General features: G+C 47.1%; 1 protein-coding gene across 7 annotated transcripts in view; it reads right to left on the bottom strand.

The window, feature by feature from the left end:
- Positions 1-25,016, bottom strand: part of CADM1 (cell adhesion molecule 1) — a 335,225-nt gene that overhangs the window by 12,516 nt on the left and 297,693 nt on the right. For 3 of the 7 annotated variants that reach the window (XM_046016663.1, XM_046016660.1, XM_046016662.1), the window contains 3 exons: positions 20,422-20,454; positions 13,226-13,279; positions 1,347-1,478 (listed from right to left, as the gene is read on the bottom strand). In XM_046016663.1, coding sequence (XP_045872619.1) covers positions 1,347-1,478; positions 13,226-13,279; positions 20,422-20,454 — 219 coding nt within the window. The remainder of the gene's footprint in view (positions 1-1,346; positions 1,479-13,225; positions 13,280-20,421; positions 20,455-25,016) is intronic. The other 4 variants (XM_046016661.1, XM_046016666.1, XM_046016665.1 and 1 more) reach the window with 2 other exon arrangements.

The raw sequence follows: 25,016 nt of genomic DNA, 5'->3' as shown, positions 1-25,016 counted from the left end.
CCGCTCAAGGTGTGACTCTGGCCCGGACCCGGATTCATGGATTCGCTAATTGACACAGCCACTGGAGAATGACGACACACAGGATGCTCCAAGGGGGGACACTCTCATCGGCAGGTCCCAACCGTTTACGGGAGAGTTTACGGAGAGAGACGAGGGCTGCCCCTCAGCAGGACATCTAGGTAGCGCTCGCCCTGCCTACCGTAACCCAACAGCCCTCCTCCCGTGATACAGTGTACTCTTGAAGATTCTTAAGGAGAAAAAAAAAGGCTGATACCGTGGTGGTATTTTCGGGTTTTCGTCTGTGACAAATCTGAGCAGGCAGGCGGTCAAATGTCCCCCTCCTGTCCCTTTCTTTCCTCTGGCCCCTCATTCTCCACAGCTGCTGACTCGACTCGGCCCTGCTCGCTGGCCTCCCCTCCCAGGCTCTATCCAGCCAAGAGGCTGGGTGTTCTCGGCTCAGCGGGGCAGGGCAGAGGGTTCCCAAATGGTCCCCACAGAGATGGGCACTGCAGGTGCTCATGGCGGTTTCAGGTACCTTGGGCCTCTACTGCTGGGCTCAGGGGGCCATCCCTAAACCCCACTTCTACAATCCAGTGGTATGCAAGCGGCTGCGGTTCATGCTATAGGAAAACCCCACAAGCTCACTGCACAGAGCTGGAGAAAAACAGCGGAGAGAGACAAGGGCCGACAAAGAGAGGGAGAATAAATTACCAAGAGCGGGGGAAGAGGACCGGAGCAGCATGGGGCACAGAGGAGGAGCGTTGGAAAAGATGATTGCCCATCCAGGCTGCACAGTTGATAAGTGTGATGATTAATGGCAATTTAAATCAATTGCACTGATAATTTAAAAAAAATACATATTTATGTGGCTTTTAAAGCACATCAAAGCAAGGAAGTATTCTAGTGGCTGTGACCATCCTCCCCAGAGCTTGGACCAGGCAGCACTGCGTGTCCACCTGCTTCCCAAAAAGCAGCAGAGGGCACGGGCACGGTCTTCCCGTGTCGATTGCTTTGGGGTTCATGCCCCACCTCTCACACCCCGGCCCCTATTTTTACAATTTTTGCTCCAGGCCCAATTACGGAGTGCAGAATCACACATCTAGAAAGCTTTTAGAGAAAATCCAAATCAAGAAGCGCTCATCAACCCTCAGAGTCCTCATCAGCAGCTGCTAAGATTTCTGTTTTTTTTTTTTTTTTTTTTTTTTTCTCTCCCAGTTTCGGGAAACCTCGATAAGGCTGTGTGACCACATAATCGATACCGCCCACGGAAGAAAACCTCGTCCAGTCCCCAGATGCAGGGGCGGCGGTGGCGGGAGACCTCCTGCCTGCCAGAGCACCTTGCTTACCTTTATGTCTGGCAAAATAGCGGCCCAGAATGATGAGCAAACACAGCATGGCGAACACGACCACGGCCACGACACCGCCGATCACGGCGTGATCCACCGCTCGGATGGCGCCCTCCTCGCCCGCTCGAGAATCTGTCGGAATCAGAAAAGGCACAGGGCTGTAGAGCTCGTTGCAAGACACCAGCAGCCCTGGCCACACTGCCTCCGGATCGGAGGTCACCTTCTTTTCTAATGGAGGAGTCAGAGCGACAAGCCATGTGGATCCGGTTACGCCAAGGGAACGCACTGACCTGTCCAGTGCCGGATTGATCTGCTCTTCCCGCAAGGCAATTTTGTGATACGCAGCAGAGAGGCCCACCTAGCTACTTAAGGGCACTGGGGATGGCGCCTTCGGGCCCTGGAGGGGAGGCGACGGGAGCTTTAGGCAGCTGCCCAGCGACTTCCTCCCCGCCAGGCACATGCAGGGGGAAAGGAGCTCACAAGCCACAGCCGCCTCGAGATAAAACAAGGCTTATAAAACTAAAGACAGGTGACATGCTCGCTACATTCAGGATGTACGAGGGAGTAAGCCTCCTTCGAAAACCTAAAAACCTATTTCAAAAAACAGACAGCAAGGAATAATTGTCCATTGCCACAGACGGCTTTCCTTTTATTTATTTAACACTTCACGAGGCAATTAATTTTCCTTTATAAGCATCACTCCCTCAGGGCGTCTTCTTCCGACGGAGGAACGACACGTTTGGCTGGGGAACAACTCCAAAATGAACCCAGAATGAGCTATGGCGATGCGGAATGGATGTATGGCAGTGTAAACAATTTTAATTTAGGAATGTGGCTACATCACCCCTTGCTGAAGTCCTAATGGCACCCGAGATTTATAATGTAGTAAAAAACAATTATTCTCCCGTTGATTAATACATTAACATTTTGGAGTGGAAGCTAAACCATTGTCTTTTTTTTTATTGAGTCAAGTACGACACCTCCATTAAAATGATTTACTAGCTGTACCTTACAATTTAAGCACAGCAGCAACAGAAACGGTAAAAATCTTTTAACTTTACATGATTTGTGAAGTCGTATGTGAAGGATTTACCATTTAAATCTTTCAGTACAAGAAGCACATGGCCCTATAAATCTGTCCCCCTTGCAGTTGCTGGACGCCTGAGAGAAATGCATTTCACCAGGAAGACGGAGAGTGCAAATTCAAGTCAATTTTTAAGAAAGATTTATCTCTGTCTCTCTCCAAAGAACAGAGCAAATCTCTGAAGCCTCCACCTCTAATAATATTTGAAGTTTATCGATCAAGTGTACAGATCCGTGACAGCTAAAGGTAATGGTGCTCTTTTGAGCCGAAACCTGATACAACGCTTTCAGCAGGAGGGCGTGATTTACACTTTCTATCGATATTTCCAATTCTGCTCTGAGATTAAGTACTGAAGGATGTGGGGAAAGAACTGGTGACCGAGGGGTCCACAAAAAGTGCTTTAATTAAAAGAGTTTAAATTTTAAAAAATGAAGTATTTAAAGTGTTTCATTAAGTTACCTTTCTGAGGACCAAAAAAAGCCCCAAAATCCCAACCCAAACAGAAATGCCAGATCGGAGGCAGCAGCAGGTCGCCCAGGACAACAGGATGATGGGAGTTTAATTGGAGAAGGGAGATGGGTTGGAGGCAGAGTGCACTGCAGCCAATTAGCCCGCTCCGTGATGTGCGAGCCCCTCCAGCAACCTGTCTAATAAGCTCGACTTGAAACGTGGTGGAGACGAATCGCCCTCCTCGGCCAAAAGTGTTGCCTACTGCGGAGGCAACAGCCTCTGTGTCTTGAAAGTCATCTCGTCGGGGCAGAACTCTGCCGTGGAATCTTCTTTTAGAGACAACACAGCTTGTGGGGGGGGGCCCTCCCTCTGGTGTGGGGGGCCCTCGACACAGGGTGTCTGTCCGAGGAGAGCAATTCACACCCCGGAGACTCTGGTCCAACTGCACAGAGTCAGCGTCGCTGGTGGGAAGAGGGAGCAACAGAAAAGCCAGGAAGTTGTGTTTTCCTTAGGGAGCTGTCAAAATGGGGGATCTTGTGGGAATGAAAATAAACTAATCTCCAACTGCCATGAGCTGCGGACCTATTGAAAAAATAGGAGTCTTTCAAAGGACTCCCTGGGTCTTAGGCTTGGGTGGGGAAAACAGCCATACTAGCCACAGAGGAGGGGGAAAGTGAGGGACGGGAGCTGAGAGCACAGAGAAACTTCGAGAGGCCGTCCTGGTTCCAGGAACAGATCTAAATAACCTGTCTGGGGAAGACCTAAATAACCTGTCTCATGACCGCTAACCCTAACCCTAGGCACAGGAACATTCTAGAAGCCTGAGAAAGCCAGAGACAGAGAAGCTGTGATCCACAAAACACCTCACAGGCTACGTATCTGCGGGATTAATTTCCTTAGCCCGAACTCTTAGGGGATCTTTGCTCCCCATGAACTTCGGGCTCAATGGTCAGTGCTGCCTAGTCGCCCCCGTACTTTGCCCACATTCAGTACCTGGGTTCTAGGGACCTTCCCCGCCCTAAAGGACATACATATTTTACAGATACTTATTTGCAAGGGTCATCTCTCCCACTATCTCATGAAACTCACTTGTTAAGAACGTTTACTACCACCCGTTAATCACCCAGACATTTTTCCTGCCTTCCATAACCGCAGAGGGACACAGAAAGCAACTGAGGTTTCCTTTATACGGAACACGGCTGTCTGTGAGCCCCTCACCAACTCTCTGCACTCCAGCCCGGGTTCACCGCCTATGAAGAGCAACATGCTTTCCTGCCTCAGCTCACTCCCTTGTTTCCACATGTGGGTTGCTGGGAGCGTTTGCAGAGCGCTCTCGATTGGCCTCCGGTGGGAGGGGATCAAGGTGAAAGCTGGTTACTATGAGGGCGGAAGGGCCTGCACCTGCGGGCTGGGGCCTCGCTCAGGGCGAGAAACAGCAGCACCACTCTACACCACGAGGCAGCCGGCAAGTGGCTGGCGGCTGCAGGAGGAGCGTGGCTCTGACAAGTCCCGCAGCGGCTGGGCCTTTCCTGTTCTGCTCCCCAAGGGAGAGCTCCCGCCAGCGTATTAAGAAAGTAACTTTCACCATCATCAAAAGATCCTGCTCCTCTTAGGGTGCAGACCTTTTCACTTTGAGGTGCCACCAACATCCCTGGGGAGGTATCCTCCCCTTTTCTGAATCACGCAGAGAAGGAAACCAAAGAGCCAGACGCCACAGCTGCCTCCGGCTCCTACCCTAAAAGGACGAGTGGGCGAGGAAAGCACTTAAGAACACGCCTGGTCCTTAGGCGAGTAAACAGCTCTTGGGTTCAGAAGGTCTTATTCTCTTGTGCTTTTAAGAAACGAAGTAACAGGGGTGCCTGGGTGGCTCAGTGGGTTAAGCCGCTGCCTTCGGCTCAGGTCATGATCTCAGGGTCCTGGGATCGAACCCCGCATCAGGCTCTCTGCTCCATGGGGAGCCTGCTTCCTCCTCTCTCTCTGCCTGCCTCTCTGCCTACTTGTGATCTCTCTCTGTCAAATAAAAAAAAAAAAAGAAACGAGGTAACAGGTGTCCCTAAGAGTGTTCCCACTTCTGGGACTAAGCTGGGCCCTATCATCCTGTGCAGGAAACGCCACGTTTCTCCTTGGTGTGTGCTGCCGGCATCAAGGTTATCCCAGCCTTGACCCAAGCACGTTCGGGTGGAGTGACAAGTGTCACTTCCAGTTCCTTCACGTGGGACGTCAAGTACCTCCGGCCCGGTCGTGCCAACGTTCCAGCTTTCCGGGGCGCTCTGTGGGCACTGGGAAGAGGGTCCGTGCGGGTTCCCGGTTGTGGCATAGTCCTGCCTGCCTGGACCGTCCCCTCTTGCAGCCCTGTCCAAGGCTCTAAGTGTGACATGCGTCTTTTTAAGGACAGATCAATCATGAGCTGTTTAGTATTCGTGAGTTGGCTTTTCTTCGGGCAAGAAGCTGGAACAACCGGGCTCCAGGTGAGAGTTTCCGAGCTGCGCGCAGAATGGTTAAGTTGGCGACTACTGCCTGGGCCAGAGCTCCCAGCACCCTGGGCTCGCGCCAGCATCTTAGAAACCACAAGGACAAAAACATTTCAAAGGGACTCCCAAGAGGGCAGCCCCCAGCTGCTCGGTCCTCTTCATCTTGGGCCAGGTGACCCGGCTCCCTCCGTTCCTCAACGCGCAGCATCAAGGGGCCAGTTCTAAAGGCAGGGGTTCCCGAGGGCCTGCCAGGAAAAGTGATTGCTAGGCCAAGTTCAGGCTCCTTCCCCCACCTCCAGGGGACTCCTTCCTCTCTGCTCGCTTTCCCTCCTCAGACGACTTGCCAGAACCGTCCTGGTGGGACGAAGTGGGGCCACCACTTCGCCCCCTGGCACGGGGCACCTCACAGAAACCGCCAGGGGAATGCCTTCATCGTGGATGTATGATAAGCCTAGAAGGTTTGGCTGCCAGAGGCAGGGATTCATGGCTCGTGTGTCCCGGACCAGCTCCTGGCAGAGAGGGACTCTGGCAGAGGACGTCACCAGGCAGAAGGCTCACGGCCACCGTGGCCTGCCCACCGTGCAGCTGGGCTGGGCTTTTTGCCAAAAGGACACCAAGTTCCTGACCTCTGAGGAGCTGAAGTGTGACTCGGTTAAAACATAAACGCACAGAGCAAACATACGGCAGAGGGCACGACAGACACCCCGTGCTGGCTTACCTTCCCATTTCCGAAAATCCCTGGCTCAGGCTATCTACGTCCTCCGCGAGAGCTGGGGCTCCTCTTAAACCCATCTGTTTCTTCTTCCCCAGGCCACAGACCACCTCAGGTCTCACATTAGAAATTAGTATTTAAAACATGGTGGGGGGGGCGCCTGGGTGGCTCAGTGGGTTAAACCTCTGCCTTCGGGGCGCCTGGGTGGCTCAGTGGTTTAAGCCGCTGCCTTCGGCTCAGGTCATGATCTCAGTGTCCTGGGCTTGAGTCCCGCATCGGGCTCTCTGCTCGGCAGGGAGCCTGCTTCCCTCTCACTCTCTCTGCCTGCCTCTCTGCCTACTTGTGATCTCTCTCTGTCAAATAAATAAATAAAATCTTTAAAAAAAAAAGAAAGATTAAACCTCTGCCTTCGGCTCGGGTCATGATCTCAGGGTCCTGGCATCGAGCCCTGCATCGGGCTCTCTGCTCAGCAGGGAGCCTGCTTCCCCCTCTCTCTCTCTGCCTGCCTCTCTGCCTACTTGTGATCTCTGTCAAAATAAATAAATAAAATCTTTAAAAAAACAAAACATGGTGGGGGTTCTAATGCTACTGGTCTGCTTCCCTGTCTTGAGCAATTCCTACGCTCAACCCTTCTGCCGTTTCCGTACCCAATGAACAGCTGGAAAAAAGTGGAGACACTTGAATTTTTGCAACAGTTCTGTCCCTTGGTTTGGTTTGAGCCTTTGTCCTGGGCTGAGGGCTTGCCAGACAAGTCCGTTTAATTAAAAAACTCTCAGCATTTGTGTTTCTAATGGAAATGCTGCCTCCAGCTTCCTAGGACCGTAGGGATCAATCTGTCTTAGAGGACGCCTAATGATGTCATTTGCTACTTCTCATGAGGGAGAAAAAGCCTGCTGGTGGGGATTTCCAAATCGGAGGCAAAACCAAAATCTGACCTCGAAGACAAAACAAAACGAAACAAAACAAAACAAACAAAAAGTGGCCCCACCTGAAGACTGTAGCTCCGTATTCCCATCCCCCTACCGTAGCTCCCTGCGTGGCAACACAAATAAGTGTGCGTTTTAAAGACCACAACTTTATTACCGAAGGGGAACACACTGAATGACATGCACTGACAAAATGCCACATTATTTGCTAATCCTAATATGTTATTCTTCCTTAAGATTTGCTTTTCTCAGCACCAATTCAATTATAGATGCTACAAATCCTTCTGACATTTAATTCTCTCTTGTCAGAGAGTAGTAAATGTATACGGTACATGCACAGCTTTCCCATTAAGATGTTAATATATATCGGAGCACACTAGCCTCTCCGTAACATAACCTTTCTGTTCTGCCGTCTTAGAAAGGAGAAGGGAAGGAATAAATGCAAGGCAGGAAACTCCCGACGCTCCCGGAGAGCATCTCGGGCAGCTAGTACGACCCTTCAGCCGCACTAGCAACTAGCAATGTGAACTGCGGCTCCGCTAGCGTTTCAAAGGAAGCACGTTAAGCTTACTTAAAGGAAAACTGCAGTCGCATCCTCCTCCCGCCACCAAGAGCGCAGTACGCATTCATTTAGAATGAGAAGTTCTGCACGCAGGTTTCGGGCTGTACATGGTCACTGCTCAGGGATGAGGACTCAGGCTCTCGCTGGTGGTCACCGCCTACAGATGGGCCTCCAGACACGGGCCCAGATGGGAGGCGAGGAAGAGTTACGATCTCCTCGCCCGCATGGCCCACGGGAGAGTGGTCGGCTCTGGGGTCAAACAGGGCTTTGTTCCTCTGCTCTGTGACTGCAGGTGGGGGGATCAGCCACTCGGAGCCACAGAGCACAGCCGTGCCCTCACAGGGTCGTCTCTGCGAGGCCAGCATGTGGAATGGGAGACTGCCTCTCTGGGCCAGGGCTTGGCATATCATGGGCACCCAGTAAGCGTCTGTCACAGTTAAATCTACAATAGGAGAGCCCAAGGGGGGCTTTCTTCTAGGTTTTTAATATTATGGATGCCAGGCCAATACTTATCGGCTCTCTGGGGGTAAGGGCTGGACACGCAAATGTACGCTCCGCACTGCTCTCGGATGGTGAGATGGCCATTAACCCTTGCTGAGCTGAAGTCGCCAGGCCCTTTTCCATTTCTGCAGAAGGGCACCCGGGCTGACGGACGGCCCAGCTGCCCTGTGGGGTCAAGGCTGAAGGCCACGTGGGCCAGGTCATGACTCAGGCGTCCCATCTGAGCATGAGGACTGGAAGTATTTATTGTCAGCTAAATACTGAGAGCAAATATTTTTTATGTTGATTTTTCTCCCACAACTTAACTTAGTTATTATACCCAACAGCAGAAAAGCCTTAATGAGCCCGACGGGGTCCTCCCAAACACTCAGTGTCCCCAGAGGCCAGGAGGCACACTCAGGAGTCCACTCCACTCATAATAAGGACTTCAAAGTGAGAGTGCCTTTTCCATTGGAAGCAACAGGAAGGCACGGGAGGATGGAGCCAGAGTTTTCCTTCAAAGAGTGTACCGCTAAGAGGACAGAGTCGTAAAGTATTTCCAGACATTCATTTCCCACTAGAATCTCTTTCTGGAGAAAGATGCTCCTGTGGACCTCAGGCATTTGGGGGTGTGAGGAGGATGGATTAATGAATATGGTGAAGTCACCCCAAGGCAGTGTCCAACCTGTGGAACTGGAATGCACATTCCGTGGCATAGCCTGGTGCCTCACTAGTTTGGAGGAAACGTTCCTGTTTGACGGCCTCCTTCCTCCCCATGAGGGAAACAGTAGCATGTTGGATTATGGGAAGATCAGCAATTCAATGACCTTCAAACTCCCATCCTGGGAGCGCTGTGGCCAAGCAGCCACAGACCCGAGGCGATCTTCTGTCTACTGCCTTGTGTTCAACAGAATTTTAAAATCAAGAAATCTACATGTTTTAAACTTTGTGACCCCAAACTTTCCCACGGCCTATAGGACCATCTCAGTGGGCAACTGATCCCAGAATTTCAGACAGTGTTGGACAATGGCACCGAAATCATCTGAGGCAATGGCCTTCTTCGAAGGAGAAAAAGCTTGAGTTGATGCCAGAAGAGATCTTTTCAGGTCCTTCAGCACGTGGTTCTGCCCCTGATGGGCTCCGGAGAGGCTAATTTTCCCCTCCTCATTCCCTGGACGCACACACTGAATCGAAAGGGGTCCAAGAGGGAAAGGATTCCTGAGAAGACCCCAGAACAGAGGAAACGTGGAGTTCACGATGGAGACAGAACTACCCTTAAACTAGTCTCTACCTCCTGCAGAGGTCCGAAGACCCGCATGTTCAAATCCTGACTCTGCCTCTTGAGTAAATCGTTCAACCTGGGGAGCCCCAGCTTCCTGACTCGCAAAACGAGACCGCTCAGGAAAATGTTCCCAGGGCTGGCTCCCTCGCCCTGTCCCAGTGGCCTTCTGTGGGGAGCTTTGGCTCTAAACTGGCCTCTGCCTCTTTCTGGTCCCAGTTACTCATGCCCACTCTACTTGCTTTAATTTTTTCTACAACATTTGTCACTGTCCGCCATTATCTCGTTGTCGTGAGCCTGGCTGCCCCACTAGACCATAGCTATGAGCACGGGGGCCTGCGGTATGATCGCTACAGCGCTCCTGGTCGGTGGTGTTCACCGCTGCATGCCTGGTGCCCGGCCCAGGGTCTAGCACATACAGGAGCTCCGACAGCGGTGCCGAACGAAGAGCAAATGAGATCATCTGTGGAAGACTCTTCTAAGCTGAAAAGAACTGTATACAAGCTAAAGACCACTACACTTGATTTACAAGCCGTACTTAGAATGTGTCCACACAGCCCAGCTGGTTTTTCTTTATCGTCGTTATTGCGAGTCAGTGGGGACAAGGAAGACTGCCTCCCACCCTCCGTGTTCTGTCTATTGAGTTTTTCCACACGCATTTCAAGCAAGTTCAGCCAACTCTGAGAACCTTCACAAGGACCAGATGGTCCCAGAGCCCGCCCCCGACCCCAGAGCTGACCATCCAGATCCAAAGGGCTTGATGCGCTTCCATTATCTACATTTAGACTGGATCGTGAGCCCTGTCTCCTTCAGAATTCATTCAGGGGACGCCAGCTGGCCCATTGAGAATCTTCTATCATGCCTGGCATGGATTATCAGAGCCATTTAGGGTTTGCCCTCTGCCCATACTCTTCTACAGATTGTGAGGGAGATGTGGGATTCTTCTAGATCGCTTTCTCATTTGTAGGGCAAGAGTCGAAAACATGTTTGGGGGAAGCATGACAGCTCTGGAATTTCTCGTCGGTGCCTCCGCTTCGGAAGCAGAAGACTGAGGGACTGCTCTGATAGTGCCTGAGGGCCATTCTCTGGCACAATGTGTATTTACCAAGGCACTCTGCTGAACAGTCCCCAAAGACCCTTCCATTACTGAAAGGAGGGAGGCAGTGCAGACATTTTAAAAAAAGTTTTTTAAAATAAAATCGAAGGATAAGTATGCTTAAAGCTATTCTACTCCACACGGGTGGCAATAACCACCAGCTGTCACCAGGAAACAACAGATGTAATTGACAAAACAATTCGAAACTCTTATGGGCCCATCGTCAATAACGTGAACACCCAAAAAAGTAAATGAAAGGGTTCAAAGTAGGACTGGAGGAGCTCCCCAGGTCTGCCAATTATTAAATCACCGAACTACACACAAGCATAATTTTTTAACGCAGATTAAAGAGGAGGATCCGCTGGGCAACTTGCTCTGCTGGGTGGGGACGGAGTGTGCCATATGTTGCTTATGAAACTGTCATTAGCTCAGGTAGCAGTGGGGAATGGGGGGAGTGGGCAGAAGAGAGACCTTATTTCTAAGGAAATGCTGGATCTAGCATCTATCCTTAATAAGGAAAGGCTGAAATTTCCACCCAGATGGAAAAGGGAATGGATGGTAATATTATTCATTACCACAGTTTAGCATTAAATGCGCAACACCTACTCTAATTTATTGATGGACTGCTTAAGACGGGTGTTAACCTGTTTGTCTTGTATTATAATTGAATTCAGTCTCTAGGCTACAGAAATTTGAGAAGTTCATCCTTTCTCAATCAATATGCTCCCCTTCAGTGACCCATTTCAAGACAGCTTCATAAAAAATAATGTATTTTGTTTTAATAAATTTAAACACTATGACAGCTGCTCAATTTTTATTGGTTGTTGTTTTTTTTTTTCCTCCCCCTTCGGATGTCTCTTTGCTGCTGAGGGAAGCCAAGCTCACAATCAATAGTAATTGATTAATCAGCATCCCTCTGAACAAAGGTGCTAATCAGTTTTTGATTAGTTCATCAAACCAGATGCAAAGGCAGCCCAAGCCCGGCCTGATAGATCATCAGTGTTCTACATGACTTATGGCTCCTGAGCAACCCAGGACTGCAGCATTCCTGGAGGGGGTGGGGGTGGGGGAACGACGTAATTATTCATTTAACCGAATTATTAGGAGCACAAACAGTTGTTGGTTTACTGCTCCGGACTCGGGCGTGATGGATAGAACTGCGGCAAGACCGCATCTGACTTGATGCAGGGCTCAGGGACCCGGAGTGCTCCCTTAATTGATGATGCTTGAAGAAGGGGTGGATGGCTGACGTGGTCCCACTTTCCTAACGAGGAGAAAAACTCCCTTTGCGGATCTCAGTGACCCTCAGCTGATGCCGCCGCCAAGAGGGGTGAGGCCCGTGAGGACTCAGTCCTTTCTTGGGATCCTTGAGAAGTTCCCCTTGCCAGGGCCGTGGGGTCACCTGTGTTCTTTAGGGTCAGGACACGACCCGAGAGCAGACTGCTTATAGGCAGCATTACATTCCAGGCAAGGAGCAGGACTTAGCTCTTCTTTTAAGCAGGCTAATGTTTTTTGCAATTTCTCTAAATATCCCATCCGTAAGAGGCAAAAATGAAGCCCTCCCTTGATGGGCTGGCTGTCTCTCTAATCTTCTAGTTATGTATCTGAATTCACTAGGATTTGGAACTTACTCATCCAACAAGTATCAATCGAGTGCCTGCTACACGACAGGCATGCGGCAGTGAACAAACCCAACACGGCCTCTCGGAGCTTCCACTTGGGAAAATCTGACAGCTAAGCTCAAGCTGGGACATGCTACGTGGAAAAATAAAGGGACCCGCCCTGTTTTTCTAGGTTTGACGGAAGCTCCTGAGAGGCCAAAAATCTGCGCTTGGAAAGTCTAGGTGGCTTTGATTTTCTCGCTGGGTGAAAGCTGCAGTCAGGTACCATCACCTCGCAATTAACTATTCAAGGGAGTGGAAGGGAAGTCTCTTCAACAAGGGGCAATATGGACACCTTCCTTCCAAAGGCTGGAGTCAGCATCCGCAGCCCTACGCCTTGGTGCCTCCATCACAGTGATGAGGAGGAAGGGGGCTTCCTTACTGATTTATTAGGAATTAACCGATTGAAATGTTGAAGGGGCTGTAGCCGGTTGGCAGGAAAGCCCCAGAACATCACGGCAGCTCATGTAACTGTTTAGCTCTGACCATTTTGAATCTCCTCCCGCACCACCCCCCCCTTTTAGGATATGCTTCTTATTCTGGATTAGTAACACCTAAATCCTGGAATCAAGCATGAAACCTACTTTTGCAAGAACTCAGTGTGCTGTGAAAAAGGTCTGAGGTGGATAATTAGTTTACATCATGGTGTGTGACAAAACAATGGCCCCCCCTTCCTCCCTGCCCCCTCCCCTCCCCCCCCACCTCTAAGATAACTATGACGTGGCTTTTCTAGTCTATTCTACAGAAGTAGATGGTCAATAGGAATTTTTTTTTTCTTTTTAAAAGGAAGATCTTCTCTCATAATCCAACATCTTTAAACTGCTTTGAATGCAAAACATTTCTCTCGAACCATTATACAGCCAGAGCATAGAAAGTATTTTACGCCACGGAAAACAGTGGCCTTCGTACAATCCAACGAGGAGCTGCCCTCCCTTGCACGGACCCCCTTAGTCCCAGTCAGAAATATACATGCCACTAGCACTGGAAAAAGAAGGGGCTGAGGCGGAAGAAAGTGTTAATAAAAATTTGTTTTCCTTTTATCTCAAAATCCACAATTGCTAATTAACTGCCCGGGAAACCAAATGGCCATTTTGTAGAAGTGGACAGAGCACGCACAGGTTGGACCCCGCAGTGCCTTACCTAATGACTAGCCCTTACCTGAGAGGTCCTCACTGTCCAGTTCTTCTGCGGAATTGGGCAACTGAGTAAGGCCTTACAAGTAAAAACAAATCATTTTTCTTTTCATTCCTCAAGGGACATAAACAAAACACTTCAAAACTGAGGATGAATTTCTTAAAAAAAAAACAAAAACATGAGCCAAATCTCTTGCTATCTCTCTCTTTTTTGGATAGCTTGAATGCATTAATCCATAAGTACATTTCTCCAATCATTTCATTTTGTTATTGATACACAATCAAGGCAGAAAGATTCCTCAGTCTCCGCTTTCAAAGCACATGAAACATGAAGGTGAATGTTTAAAATCACTCATTCATAACAGCATGCAAAAAGAAAAAAAAAAAAAGCCTGATTGTTAACCGTCAATGCTCGGACATGGCCCTTGAATACAAATACAGTTAGAGGTTACATACTGCTGTATGTAAGTTTTATTTCACATTTTCCCGTAAATTGCAATCCTTTGCCAATACTGACAAATACGTTTCATTATCAATTTATGACGATCTTGGATCACTTATTTCAAAATGGTACAGCATCTGCTAACTACAGATTGCAGGTTATGTCTTCATCAGAAAATCTGATTTGCAAAATGACTTTTTAAAAAGGAGAATTTAAAAAAAAAAAATCAGTGGTATGCTTGAAAAATGAAACCCTCAAAGCTGAGAAAGCAGTTAGGCCAGGAGCTAATCTGGGGGAGAAGGGCTTGCACGGTCCTCACCGAGCCACCAGCAACATTGGCCAGCTGGGCCAGCTCTCAGCTAGCTCTGATCTGAATCAAAGGAGGGGGAGCGGGAGGTAGATAAACAACGGGAGGCTTGGCTAGGGGTGGGATTCCATTTCCTCATGCTTTCCTTGCTCCTTTCAGGAAGATTATGAGCCACCACAAGATATGAGACAATCTAAGGAGGCCTCCATTCATTGTTCCTTGACGTTCTGCTCAAAGTCCAGTCTGATGGCTCTGGGTCCTCTAATTTGCACAATTTGCGAACACTTCTCTAATGGGATTGGTCACTTTGGAAGAATATTTGTGGGCCTATGAAACCCCAAGGACTTCGGGGAGAGGGGCGGGTCTTTAGTTTTCATCCTTCCCTTCTCTATCGCCAAGCACGGAGTATAGTCTCAGCAAGCATTTGCTGAACGAATGATGTGGGAGTAATACTCAGTGAACTACCAACCAGAGCATGAAACAAATGCTCTGGAAACAAGCAGTGTCGAACTGATCACACTAGTTTAAAAAAAACAAAACCAAAAAACCAAAAACCCAAAGTAACAGAAATAATCATGTAGAAATGGTCAATAAAAGCTTGGGTTTTGTAAGTCGTTTTATAAAGAAGCCAAGTGAATATTGATAGCCAGGCTGGTGGTGTGAAAGGAAGCCATCGTGTCAGCTCTCGGGGGAAGAATTTCCGTTGTGAACCTTGGGTGCCAAGATTCAAGGGCAGGTGCCAATTAGAAATGGGAGGCTTTGAGTCCGCGGATGTTCCCAAACTATAGATTTAGGCAACAAAAGGGAAAGTAGTGAGTAAGGCAATCAATTATAGAGGCAACTGAGTAGGGATGCTATCCGTTCGTCCTGAAATCTGATTGGCTGAAAGTGTTCCTATTTCTAATTGGCTTTATCCATTGTATAAAGACTGATGAATACAATTATTTGAATAATTGTTATAAATGGGCAACATAAAGTACTTCTCTGTAGTTAATTATGAATTTGCAGTTCTCAGAAGGCTAATCCCTCACTTCTACGTAGCCCAATGAATATCAAAGCTTTCTACATACGTGCTTGGCACCCACTGAACCATATTAAACAAGGATGTTTCAAGTAGGCGGCTTTACTGCTGAATGCCTGCTTCCGTGGGGAGGGCATTAGAAAGCTAATTTTAGAAAATAAAGACAAATACGTTTATGAGATATCACTGATATGCAAAGTTTCCCATTAAAAAGTAACGGACAGTTGATATACACCTCATTAAAGATGAAACTGTCATTTTTAATGGCATAAATTTTAAAATACACCAAACCACCTGGAATCTACTGCTCAGATTACATCGGAAAGTGGGAAGCCGTTTCGATTAGTGGCGTTAAATTTGTTTTTGCGCTACTGTTGTATTTTATGAGTCTACAGTGCTCGGCCATGGTTGGATAATTTTTGAGTAAGTATAATTGGAAGAGTGTACTGAGGCACTGAGCGTACAAGGGAGGACAAGCAAAATTTCCCTCCTAGAATTGCTCTGACTGAGGTAGTTCTCTTTCATGTTCAAACTCATATACCTCTTATTTTCTCAAGGAAACAAAGATATACTTTATGAGGCAGACAGTGTTTTCCAAAAGGAAACGTCACCATTTAACAATACATGGGCAATCCCTTCTTGGTTTTTCTCTTTGAACTTCCATATCATCTGCTGAAGACCCTTCTTGTCACTTCTAATTAAAATGTATCCAATAAACTTCTTTAAACTTTGTTAAACAAGCGAAAAGTTTAATTATTGGTCCATGTGGGACTTTTTTTTTTTTTGGAGCAATTAATTCTGAGCATGATAATTTCATGTGTGCACGGCAGACGTGTGTTGCACTTGTTCATGGTCTAGTATGGGCTGCGCGTCCCCTGGGCCTCCTCAGTGCCTCTGAGATTGTTACCCCTCCTTTCCAACAGACGTCGCTGGCTTCTAAAAGTGGTGTTTGGTGGCGAACTTAAACCAGGCTAAGGAAAACCTCAAACATTAGAAACAGCAAGAAATCCTAGAGATAGTTAAATAAAGTCAAGGTCAAGCAAAATTTCAAATGTTTATGGGTTTGGTTCATTAGGGTTTCATTTTTTTTTTCTTTTTCAGGAAATGTCATAAAAGAACGATGAAAGAAAACCTCAAAGGAAACAAAAATGTAGCCCCCTGGCTCCAGTACCATTCCCAGTAGGAAAAAGTAGCCGATGGTCTCTTTCTTACCTAAGCGGCATACATCTGATCACTTGGCCATATTATGGAAACTGTTACTTCCATCACCAGCCATAAGAGTTCAGACGCCCCCGGTAGTTTTAATCTAAAAGCTCAGTCATCCTGTTCTTCCTGCTTTGTCAGCTTTTGTGGAGAGTTTGTCCCTTCTTCCCACGAGCAGAAATTTGGTTCACGCCGTTAAACAGTAGCACATTGTTTCCAAACGGCATATCAAGGCTGAAACACAATCTTCAGGTCCTGCAGCCATTCGTAAACCTCTTTAGCTTTGTTCTTGAGTAGAACACACAAGGTCTGCAGAGTCCCTCGACTGAATGACAGCCTTTGAATGCCACCGTTGTGTACGCATACAGAGCGATGTGCAGAGAGGTTCATACACAGATGGCGGACATAGCGGTTGTAATAATGCGCACTGCTGGCTATTTGCCTTTTGGATGGGCTGCAGAGGGAGCCCGCAATTGAACGGAAAGTTAAGACAAGAATTTCATGTGCTTTTAGGATTCTAGCAAGGCTTGCATTACTTATAAAATTTTGTAAGTCGGGGAAAGGGAGCTTCGGGGGGGGGGGGTGGGGGGGGGTGGAGGGTGGCGACCCGAGGGCAGTGGACTAGGGTGTGAGTTTGTATCTAGCACAGGCCAAAGATTTTGCCACCAAAACTGAAAGTGAAAAGTTGTTGCAGGGGGTTCCCAGTTTGAGTCTTACCAGAATTATATACTGAATTAAAGACTATTGAAAAACTCATTTGGGATATGTAAATTCATGAGCTCATCAGCCTCTGATAGATCAAGAGGTGGAAAGCAAAAGGATAGGTAGACTGGAAAATCATAAAATGGGAAGCGGAGCGGGGGAGGGGGACTGGCGGGGAGGGAGGGAGAAGCTCCGACCCAGAGGAAGCCAGCTGACTGCAGTGCGGCAAAAACACAAGCACTATGCCAGACCACGGGCATGCGGTCACCCCAAACCTCACACAGGGGAGGTGGGTGGGGGAAGGGAGAGGGTACACACAGGGCTGAGAAAGAACAAGGCACAAGACACAGAGAAGCGCCCACACTTGAACAAACAAAAACCATCACGCGCACCCACACGTCAATAATCATCTTAAGGACAACACCACCCGTGCTTTGAGTCACTCATGCATTTCTGCCATTAGTTTCAGACCACGTAGTACCAGGATTTGGCAGAGCGTTTTTTGCATTGCTCGACATGCGCGCATAACACAGGATTCTTCCTGGCCAGGCCTTAAGGATGAGCTCCAAAAACACGAGTGCTCAAGATCCTTATTCAAAGAGGATCCCTTCGGCCGCCCTAGTCTACAAGATCCCATTCTTACACTCGCTTTTACGTCTACCATCAATTAGATCCTGAAAAACACAATTGTGACGGATTGTTGTTTGTTTTCTTTTTGGAGAAAATCCATTTGATTTTGAGTCATGCCCATGCACTTCTAACCTTCCAATACATGCTTGTTCCAATCAGATATTGGTAAGAACAAAGGACCAACATACATCAACAACTCGTACACTTCTTACGTACTCTAGCAACACAAGCTTGAATAAAGTATTTTAATGAGTCTTCAAAGGGAAAGCTTTTTTTTTTACAAATTATTTTTTTCATTTTTATAAAAGAAAGGAGAACTCCAGAAGGAACTCCAGAATGAATCCTTTTAAGACCAATAAAGTGGTCGTGACAGGCTGACCTAATATGTCTTGTCATTTGAGTTGCCAAGTTCTCCAGCCACGCCATTTTTCTAGGCCCAGATCTCTCTCATGAACATCTCAAGGTTATTCTCAAGTGAATGTCAGTCAAAGGGTTGCTGCACTGAAGAAGCTGGGTTTTAGCCATAATTTACTTGAAGACAATCTGGTTCCAGATAGGGTCCCTGCTTTATAGTTTCCACCATATCCTATCACCTTTTCTACCCCGATGACTGACCTGAAGACCATTTCCCCTCCATCAAGGAAGATTCTAGATACTCCTTTGGCTTTCATTAAAGCTGTTTGCCGTGGGCCGTAGGACCTCTTTGTGAGGACACTATGAGGGTATCAGACAAGTTAGGAGAATGTGTTTATACGTGTGTTACATAGGGGACCATCCTGGGTTATCACTTCTGTCCTCCTGCTGTTAAGGAATAGCGTGTGTGGACGTGTGGGAGGGGGGAGGGGAGAACTCTTTTTCTTCCTCCCCAACATTTCTTGGCTGCCAGCCAGTGAACAACATCCTGGTGGTGTATCGCTGTCCCTGAACTAAAAAGGCAGTGGTTGCTTCTCTGTTCTCTGCCCCAGGAATGCTAGAAAGCCTGATTCCAAGTGTCTCTTCATTACACCACAAAAGAGAGATCACTGTCACTTTCTCTTTCCAGGAAGAAAGATCTGACCAAAAACCGTGTCCTAGACCACGATGGGGCCCCAGGTTAACTTCTCATTTTTCAGATCAGGGAACATATTTCCTTCTTGGAATACCTCAGCCGACTCCAAGACTTACATCCATCAGAGTCACGTAAGTACATGGATTTTATCGAAGGGACCTAGAAAATAGAACTCTGGAGTCTTAGGAGATAAATGATCAATGTTTCTTCAAAGATCTCACAGAATTCAGGAATCTTATGGTTACATTCGACCCTGGAGTCAATTATGGGAAGCTCAGAACTTAAAGCATCTTAAAAAGAATAGAACAAAATCTCTTGAACGGCATTAAAATAGCCTTAAAGCTCTGTGACTAATCGATAAAAGTCAGGAAGTGCTCAATTAATGATGAAACCTACAAATAACTAAGCTTAATGGAGTGCAGTGCCTGAGCTGTAGCAAGCACTATGGGGCATTACCTTAGAAAGTGGAGGTTTTATACCTAATTGATTTCTCATGATTGCCAGTGTATTCGGCCTTCACCTTTTCCTTCTGTGCCCGGTGACAGGAAAGGGCCAGGTGAGGCGGGAGGGGTGTGGGGACGAAAATAAGGCTCCATACCCAAGTTCATTTTGCTCTCTTGGAATTCCTCATCAGAAAGTCCAAATGGGGACTAGGGGCAGGGGGCCAAGCATCAAGGCCTGACCTTCGGGGACAGCTCACATAGGACAGGTTTCACTTAGAGATTTCCAACTACCAAGTCCTCCAATGTAGGTCTGTTTTAAGGAAGTCTGTCTGTGCTAGGAAGAAATGTTTTGCTATAAGGCTTGGCTGATCACCCCCTGCCGCTGAAATGGTGGAGCCCAGCCCTGTACAATGTGCTAAGTGATTTCAGTAGGCCCTTTACCAAAAAATCCCCTTGAACTCAATTATTAAAATTTAGCTTGATTTGTAACATCCTTTTTCCAAGCACAATATCACTTGTGCTAGGTTAGAGTTAGGGAATGAAGTCATATACAGATGAAACATGATTCTAATTTCCTGACTGGAGAGACACAGAAAAGTTAATGAGCTTCTTCCAACCTGGTAAGTCAGAGAGGAAATAGAAAAGGATGTCCCGATGGCTATTTTGTTTTTTTCTTTTTTAGTCACTTTTTGTTTACAACCTTAACCAACTTTGTAGTATTTTGCCTACGAGATAAACCCACACACAGACGATCTTTCCAGTCTCACTTAATGCTGTTAAACTTTACATCTGGTGTCCCTCCTGGCTTGGAGAGGCTTCCTGCCCAGGGCAACTAGCACAAGCCTGCGTGCGCACATGGAAATGAAGAGTGTACTGGCCCGGGTTTGCAGAGGGAGCTATGATGCGGAACATAATGAAGAGAAGAGCGATGACCTCCCCTGCCACCACCTCCTGAATTTAAACCGGACTACCCTTCTGCCCTTACATGTCCTTCACGGCCTCAACTACTGAGTGTCAAGGATGACCCCTCTTCCAAATGTACCTGGGACTCTAGCCTATAAACGAAGAAAGCAACTGGACCTTTAATCCAAAGGCCATGATTTTTAGGTCAATAATCATTTTTGAAATCCCTCGTGTTTCGGGGTCTGGTGGCGCTCTATCCGTAAGGGCCACATGTGGCTGGGTCTCCCGCACCCTGGCCTGACAGTCACTGGCCTCGCTCCAGACGGCAACCATGGGCTCCTGAACTCACAACAGAAATGACAAGACTCGACATCCTTCCAAGCCTTCAAAATTACAGTCTACGTATGAGATCAGTCTACTCGAAATACGATTTCCCTTGAAGACTGCATTTCTCTTTTTCCCAGGCTTGCCTTGCCTCTCAGCAGTGCTGAGAAAGTAGATAAACAGTAATGTGATACCAACCGTGAACTGCGGGCTCTGTCGTCGCTGCCGTGTCTACAGACGGGAACAGAGGATTGGAGGAAGGGAGGAAACAGGAGGAACGGCATGCAAAAAAAGGGAAAATGGAAAAAAATGGAACAGATAATATATGAGCAAGCTTTCAAAGAACATCGCGTGACAAGCAATAATAAATGAAAAGCAAAAAGCATTTGAAGTGAGTTGCACTGTTTTAAGACATGCCTTCAGCTCAAAGCTGCGAGCCAGTGAGGAAAACAGTCAATTCTGTGGTTCTGGGGGTCTTGCCAGGACACATCTACTTGCTAGTCCATAGTCGGGGGAACATGCAAAGTGAGGGGAAACACCAGCGCAGACTCGGTGGCTCTAAACACATAAAGGCTCAGGACTGGGGTGGAAAAGCTCAGTCGGCAGGCTGGCGGAGCAAGGGATTCATACATTCAAACATTGCCTTTGTCTGAAGCCAGCCCGCGCAGGCGCCTGGGCTTTGTGACTGCCCATTAGGCATCAGTGAAACAATCACACTTTGAGGATCCTCTACGGCTTACGCTCAGATGCCTGCACATGGACACATGAGCTCAAGTTTTCCATCCCGCATTATTATTTTGGCAGCGTTCAGCTGGAAAGTTCCACGGACTGGGAGGCCATGGGAATGAACATATTAACAGTTTCCCGATAAAGTTTCTGGACACAAACCCCCTACCCCCACCCTCAACCCCCTCTCTCGGCCACCAGGAATCCTTTCTTCACTTTGCAGTGCTCCCTGGGTTCCAACCTAAGAGCAGAAGACCACCACGGACACACCCGAGTCTGCACAATTGGCCAAACACCACTTCCGATCACGTGACTTTCCACAAATCACAGTATCCAGCCATCCCTTTGCTCCCAGGGCAGCACCATGTTCGCTGTGGGGAGCTGCGGGGAGCCCCCCGCCTTTGTGGCCGCCTTCGCGTTGCCAGATGCACTTGCTGTTGAAGAAACCGTGGTCTCTTTCTTCTATTTCCGATGCTGTTCAAGTTTCCTCCTCCTTCTGCTGGGCTTCGAACCAGGAGTGCCGTCCTGGCTCCTCTTCACAGGGAATGGCTCAAGGGGCTCAAGAAATTTTCTTTTTATTTCTGGCTAGAGGGAAGTGGGATAAATATCTAACAAAGTGCACGATGACATTCTTTCTCCAGTCGTTTGTTTGTTTGTTTTAAAAAAACACCACTCCTGTGGCCAACTTCATTCCAAAGTCAACCCATCTGGCCATGCTTTCGTGTTTGGCTCTACACCTCTCCAGTATGTTTCTCTCCAGTATCCCCTTCTGGCCAGGAAGGGATGGTGACATGAGCTCGTCATCTCTGGCTGGGGTGGCGTTCTTGGTTGAAACTGCAAGTAGTTACCTGTTCCCCTACCTCCCACCCTTAACACAGCTATTTAAGCTAGTAATTATTTTCATGAGTTCTAGAGACTCCCAAAGACTCTTCCGGACTCGACACAGGCAATGTTTAAATGCAATGGAATGCCACATTTTTTTCTTTTTTTTTTTTCCCCCGGTCAAATGAGCCTGGTGCTTCTGATCTGCAAATCAGGACATGAATTCACACCGGTGTTCCCCCTCAGTTGGCATGCTTTCCTCGGGACCCTATAACCATCAAAACAATTGCAGCCCTTCTAAGGAGCCAGGATTAACCAGCAGTCTGAGAAGCCACTGCAGCTTTAACGTAACTTATAGCTGAGTTTCTGAAGAATTGATGAAGGAAAGAAAAACATAAGATACACCGCATAAGAACACAATACTTACTTACAAGTCAAGTCTGTATGCATAAAATAGCAGTAAAAAACAATACCAAAAATTGTACAGTTGAAGCATCACTACACGGGATCGTCACGACAGTTGACACACCTCCTTACTAGAAACTTCCAAGTCAAGTGTTAGTTTCAGGTGCTTTCAGCTTAAGGGGCAAGATCAAATGCACATTTGTACAGAAACATTTACATACATGCTAACACATTTTATGGATAGCCACTGGCTCCTTTAAAAAATTTTCAAAAAAGTAATAAACACTTTGGCTGGTTATTTTTATAGTAGTGCTTCTCATAGGCTGTAATCTTAGCGATTAAGTAAGTAGCGTAAACATGAAAGGGAGGAGGTGGAGTAAATCCTAGAGGTTAGAGCCCTCAAAACTCGTATCTTAGCATGAACTGATGACGGCTCCTTTTACCGTCTTCCTACATCACCGCGCTGTCCGCTTTATCAGGAAACTAAGTTAAGTGACCCTAGGCATTAAGTGCCCTTTGTGGGCACTAGAAAATGAATGAGCCAAGTCCACAGTGCACCTTGCTTCCCCAATATGGGGACGGGAAATCCATCAATTGCACCCAAAAGAGGAGGAGAAAGGGATGCCGGTGGGGGGTGGAAACATCTTCTAGGACAGTTAAAAGCAAACACATGTTCAAGTCAAACCACACAAGTCACTGCAGCTGGAAGTGGCAAGGCCATGGTCAGCAACAGAGCAGAGGAACGCAGCAGACACACAGGTTGGCCACAGAGTTCGAAGAGGGTGTGAGGGAGTGTTGGGGGAGGCACCGATTCTATTTCTCTAAGAGCATCTGGTGTGCTATCTGAACAGAGGCTATTCCAAGTAAAGAATTAAAAAAAAAAATTCTTTAGAAGTGACTTTGTGCTCCCCGCAGGAGAGCAGTGTGACAGAATCTAATTCTCCTTCCTAATTGCATTATGACTTCATGCAGAAACCGCAGACACCCTGGCTCTGAAGGGAGTGCCGCTCTGTGAAGTGGGATTTATTCGGGGTGTCTTAATCAGAAGACTGGCGAGAGGTGCCAGGCCACCCCTGTGAATCAACACCCCTGTGAATCAACTCGTGGGGTCACTCCATTGTTGGATAACATTCGGGATGTATGAACCAAACGCCAGGAGTCCACTTCCAATACAAGTTAGAAACGCTGTCATTAGCTTGAAAAATGACAGCGCCTAATTGTCCTAACAAAGACTTGTTTACAACTGCATTTTGCTGCTGCCTTTAGAAACTCATCCGAGCCAGGCCTCCGAGAGAAAGAGGTCACAAAGAGTTGAGTTGGGCTTCAGGGGCTGTAGGGTTAAGGAATAAAAAAGGCCTTGCTGAGCTATTGTCTCGATTTTAATTTTAATTACAATAGGGCAAATTTATCGTATACTTACTTTATGTGGTCAACGACAACAACAAAAAAACAATCCCAGCTTCCTGCAAACCCAGTCAGTGTGTGCGGCCTTAATAGTCCCTCTCTGCTGTTTTACGAGTATCATCAAACAAGGTATCCGAGGGCAGGCCCTGCACGTTTTGAAAGATGCACATTTCACGAAATACTGACTCCTCGGTCTCCCCGCCATACAACAGTTTATGGCATCCTATCTTGAATAAATTAAACATCACCTATATTTCATGTGGCAGTATAAGATACTTACAGAATGAAATGGCTCTGACAATGTGTGAGATTAGAGACTGTAGCCGTTTAACCAAGTAGCCAAAAAAAAAAAAAAAAAAAAAAAAAATTGCTGCCCGAGAGGCAGCTGGGCAATATTCAGTTGAAACAGTCATGTGTAAGCTCCACTGTGGCACATTCTAATCCTTTCATATGGATTCTCTCCAATTTAGAATTGTTCATTGAGTGTGACAGACTGGGGGTTTAAAACTAATCCATAAATTAGTCCGTGGTCTCACACACAACGGGTGCTAAATGAAAATGAAAATCCTAGAACAAAATTAAATTCACAACCTTAAATACTTTTTCTTCTCCGATTGCTCCATGGTGCTCCTGCTTTAGAACGCCCCGATTCACGGCAAGACCGCATTTTGGGGCGCGTGTGTGCGGGGTGTACGTTAAAAAATGCACAGTGTAATAACCTGGAGAACCCAATCTGCTCAGAAGCAGAGCTTAATTGTAAAGAATTTAAATTCTCCCATTTTGATTGTCATAAGCTTAAATGGAAGCGTACTAAGCAATCCAGACATATTTTAATACACTTTCCCCGAGTTTATTTTCTTAACTAAAGTCAATAAGGAGCCAATGGGTTTTCTTAATTGAATTCCCCTTCAGTTTGTGTTACGGAGCTGCTTTAAATCTAGACACTAGGGCAGGCGAGGAATTCCCCTGATAATTTTATTTTCATAGTTGTGTTTCGCCGGCCAATATATATTAAATATAGTTTTTTAAAATTCATTTCTTTATTTATTTCTGACTTATTTGAAATCTATTGAAAGCAAAAATACGTGCCGGAAAATTAAATTTCAAAATTTATTTTCTACTGGATTCTCAGTTAATTTTCTTTCCAACTATGTTATGCTTTAATTAAACTCCCATTTCTCAGGGGCTGGAAAAAAAGGGGGCCAGAACAGAAGCTAAAAGGCCCAAACAGGGAAGTCTTGATAAAGCTCTCTTACTTCTTAGAGTCACCCTCTCCTTCTTGAGGGGGGCGGGGGGTTGGGGTAGGGCACCAGGGAACAGCAGGGTGGGGAGGGTGTGGAGTGGATTGGTTTTTTGTTAAGCAATTTCAAGTTTTGTTAAAAGCTTCTTCAGAATTGTTCCCTGTGCTGCTGTGCCCCTGAGATCTTTTCATTTGC

This window comes from Meles meles, chromosome 8 (genome assembly GCF_922984935.1).
Source record: "Meles meles chromosome 8, mMelMel3.1 paternal haplotype, whole genome shotgun sequence".
Lineage (NCBI taxonomy): Eukaryota > Metazoa > Chordata > Mammalia > Carnivora > Mustelidae > Meles > Meles meles.
Note: the sequence above shows the minus strand (reverse complement) of the source record. Positions and strands in the feature narration are given on the sequence as shown.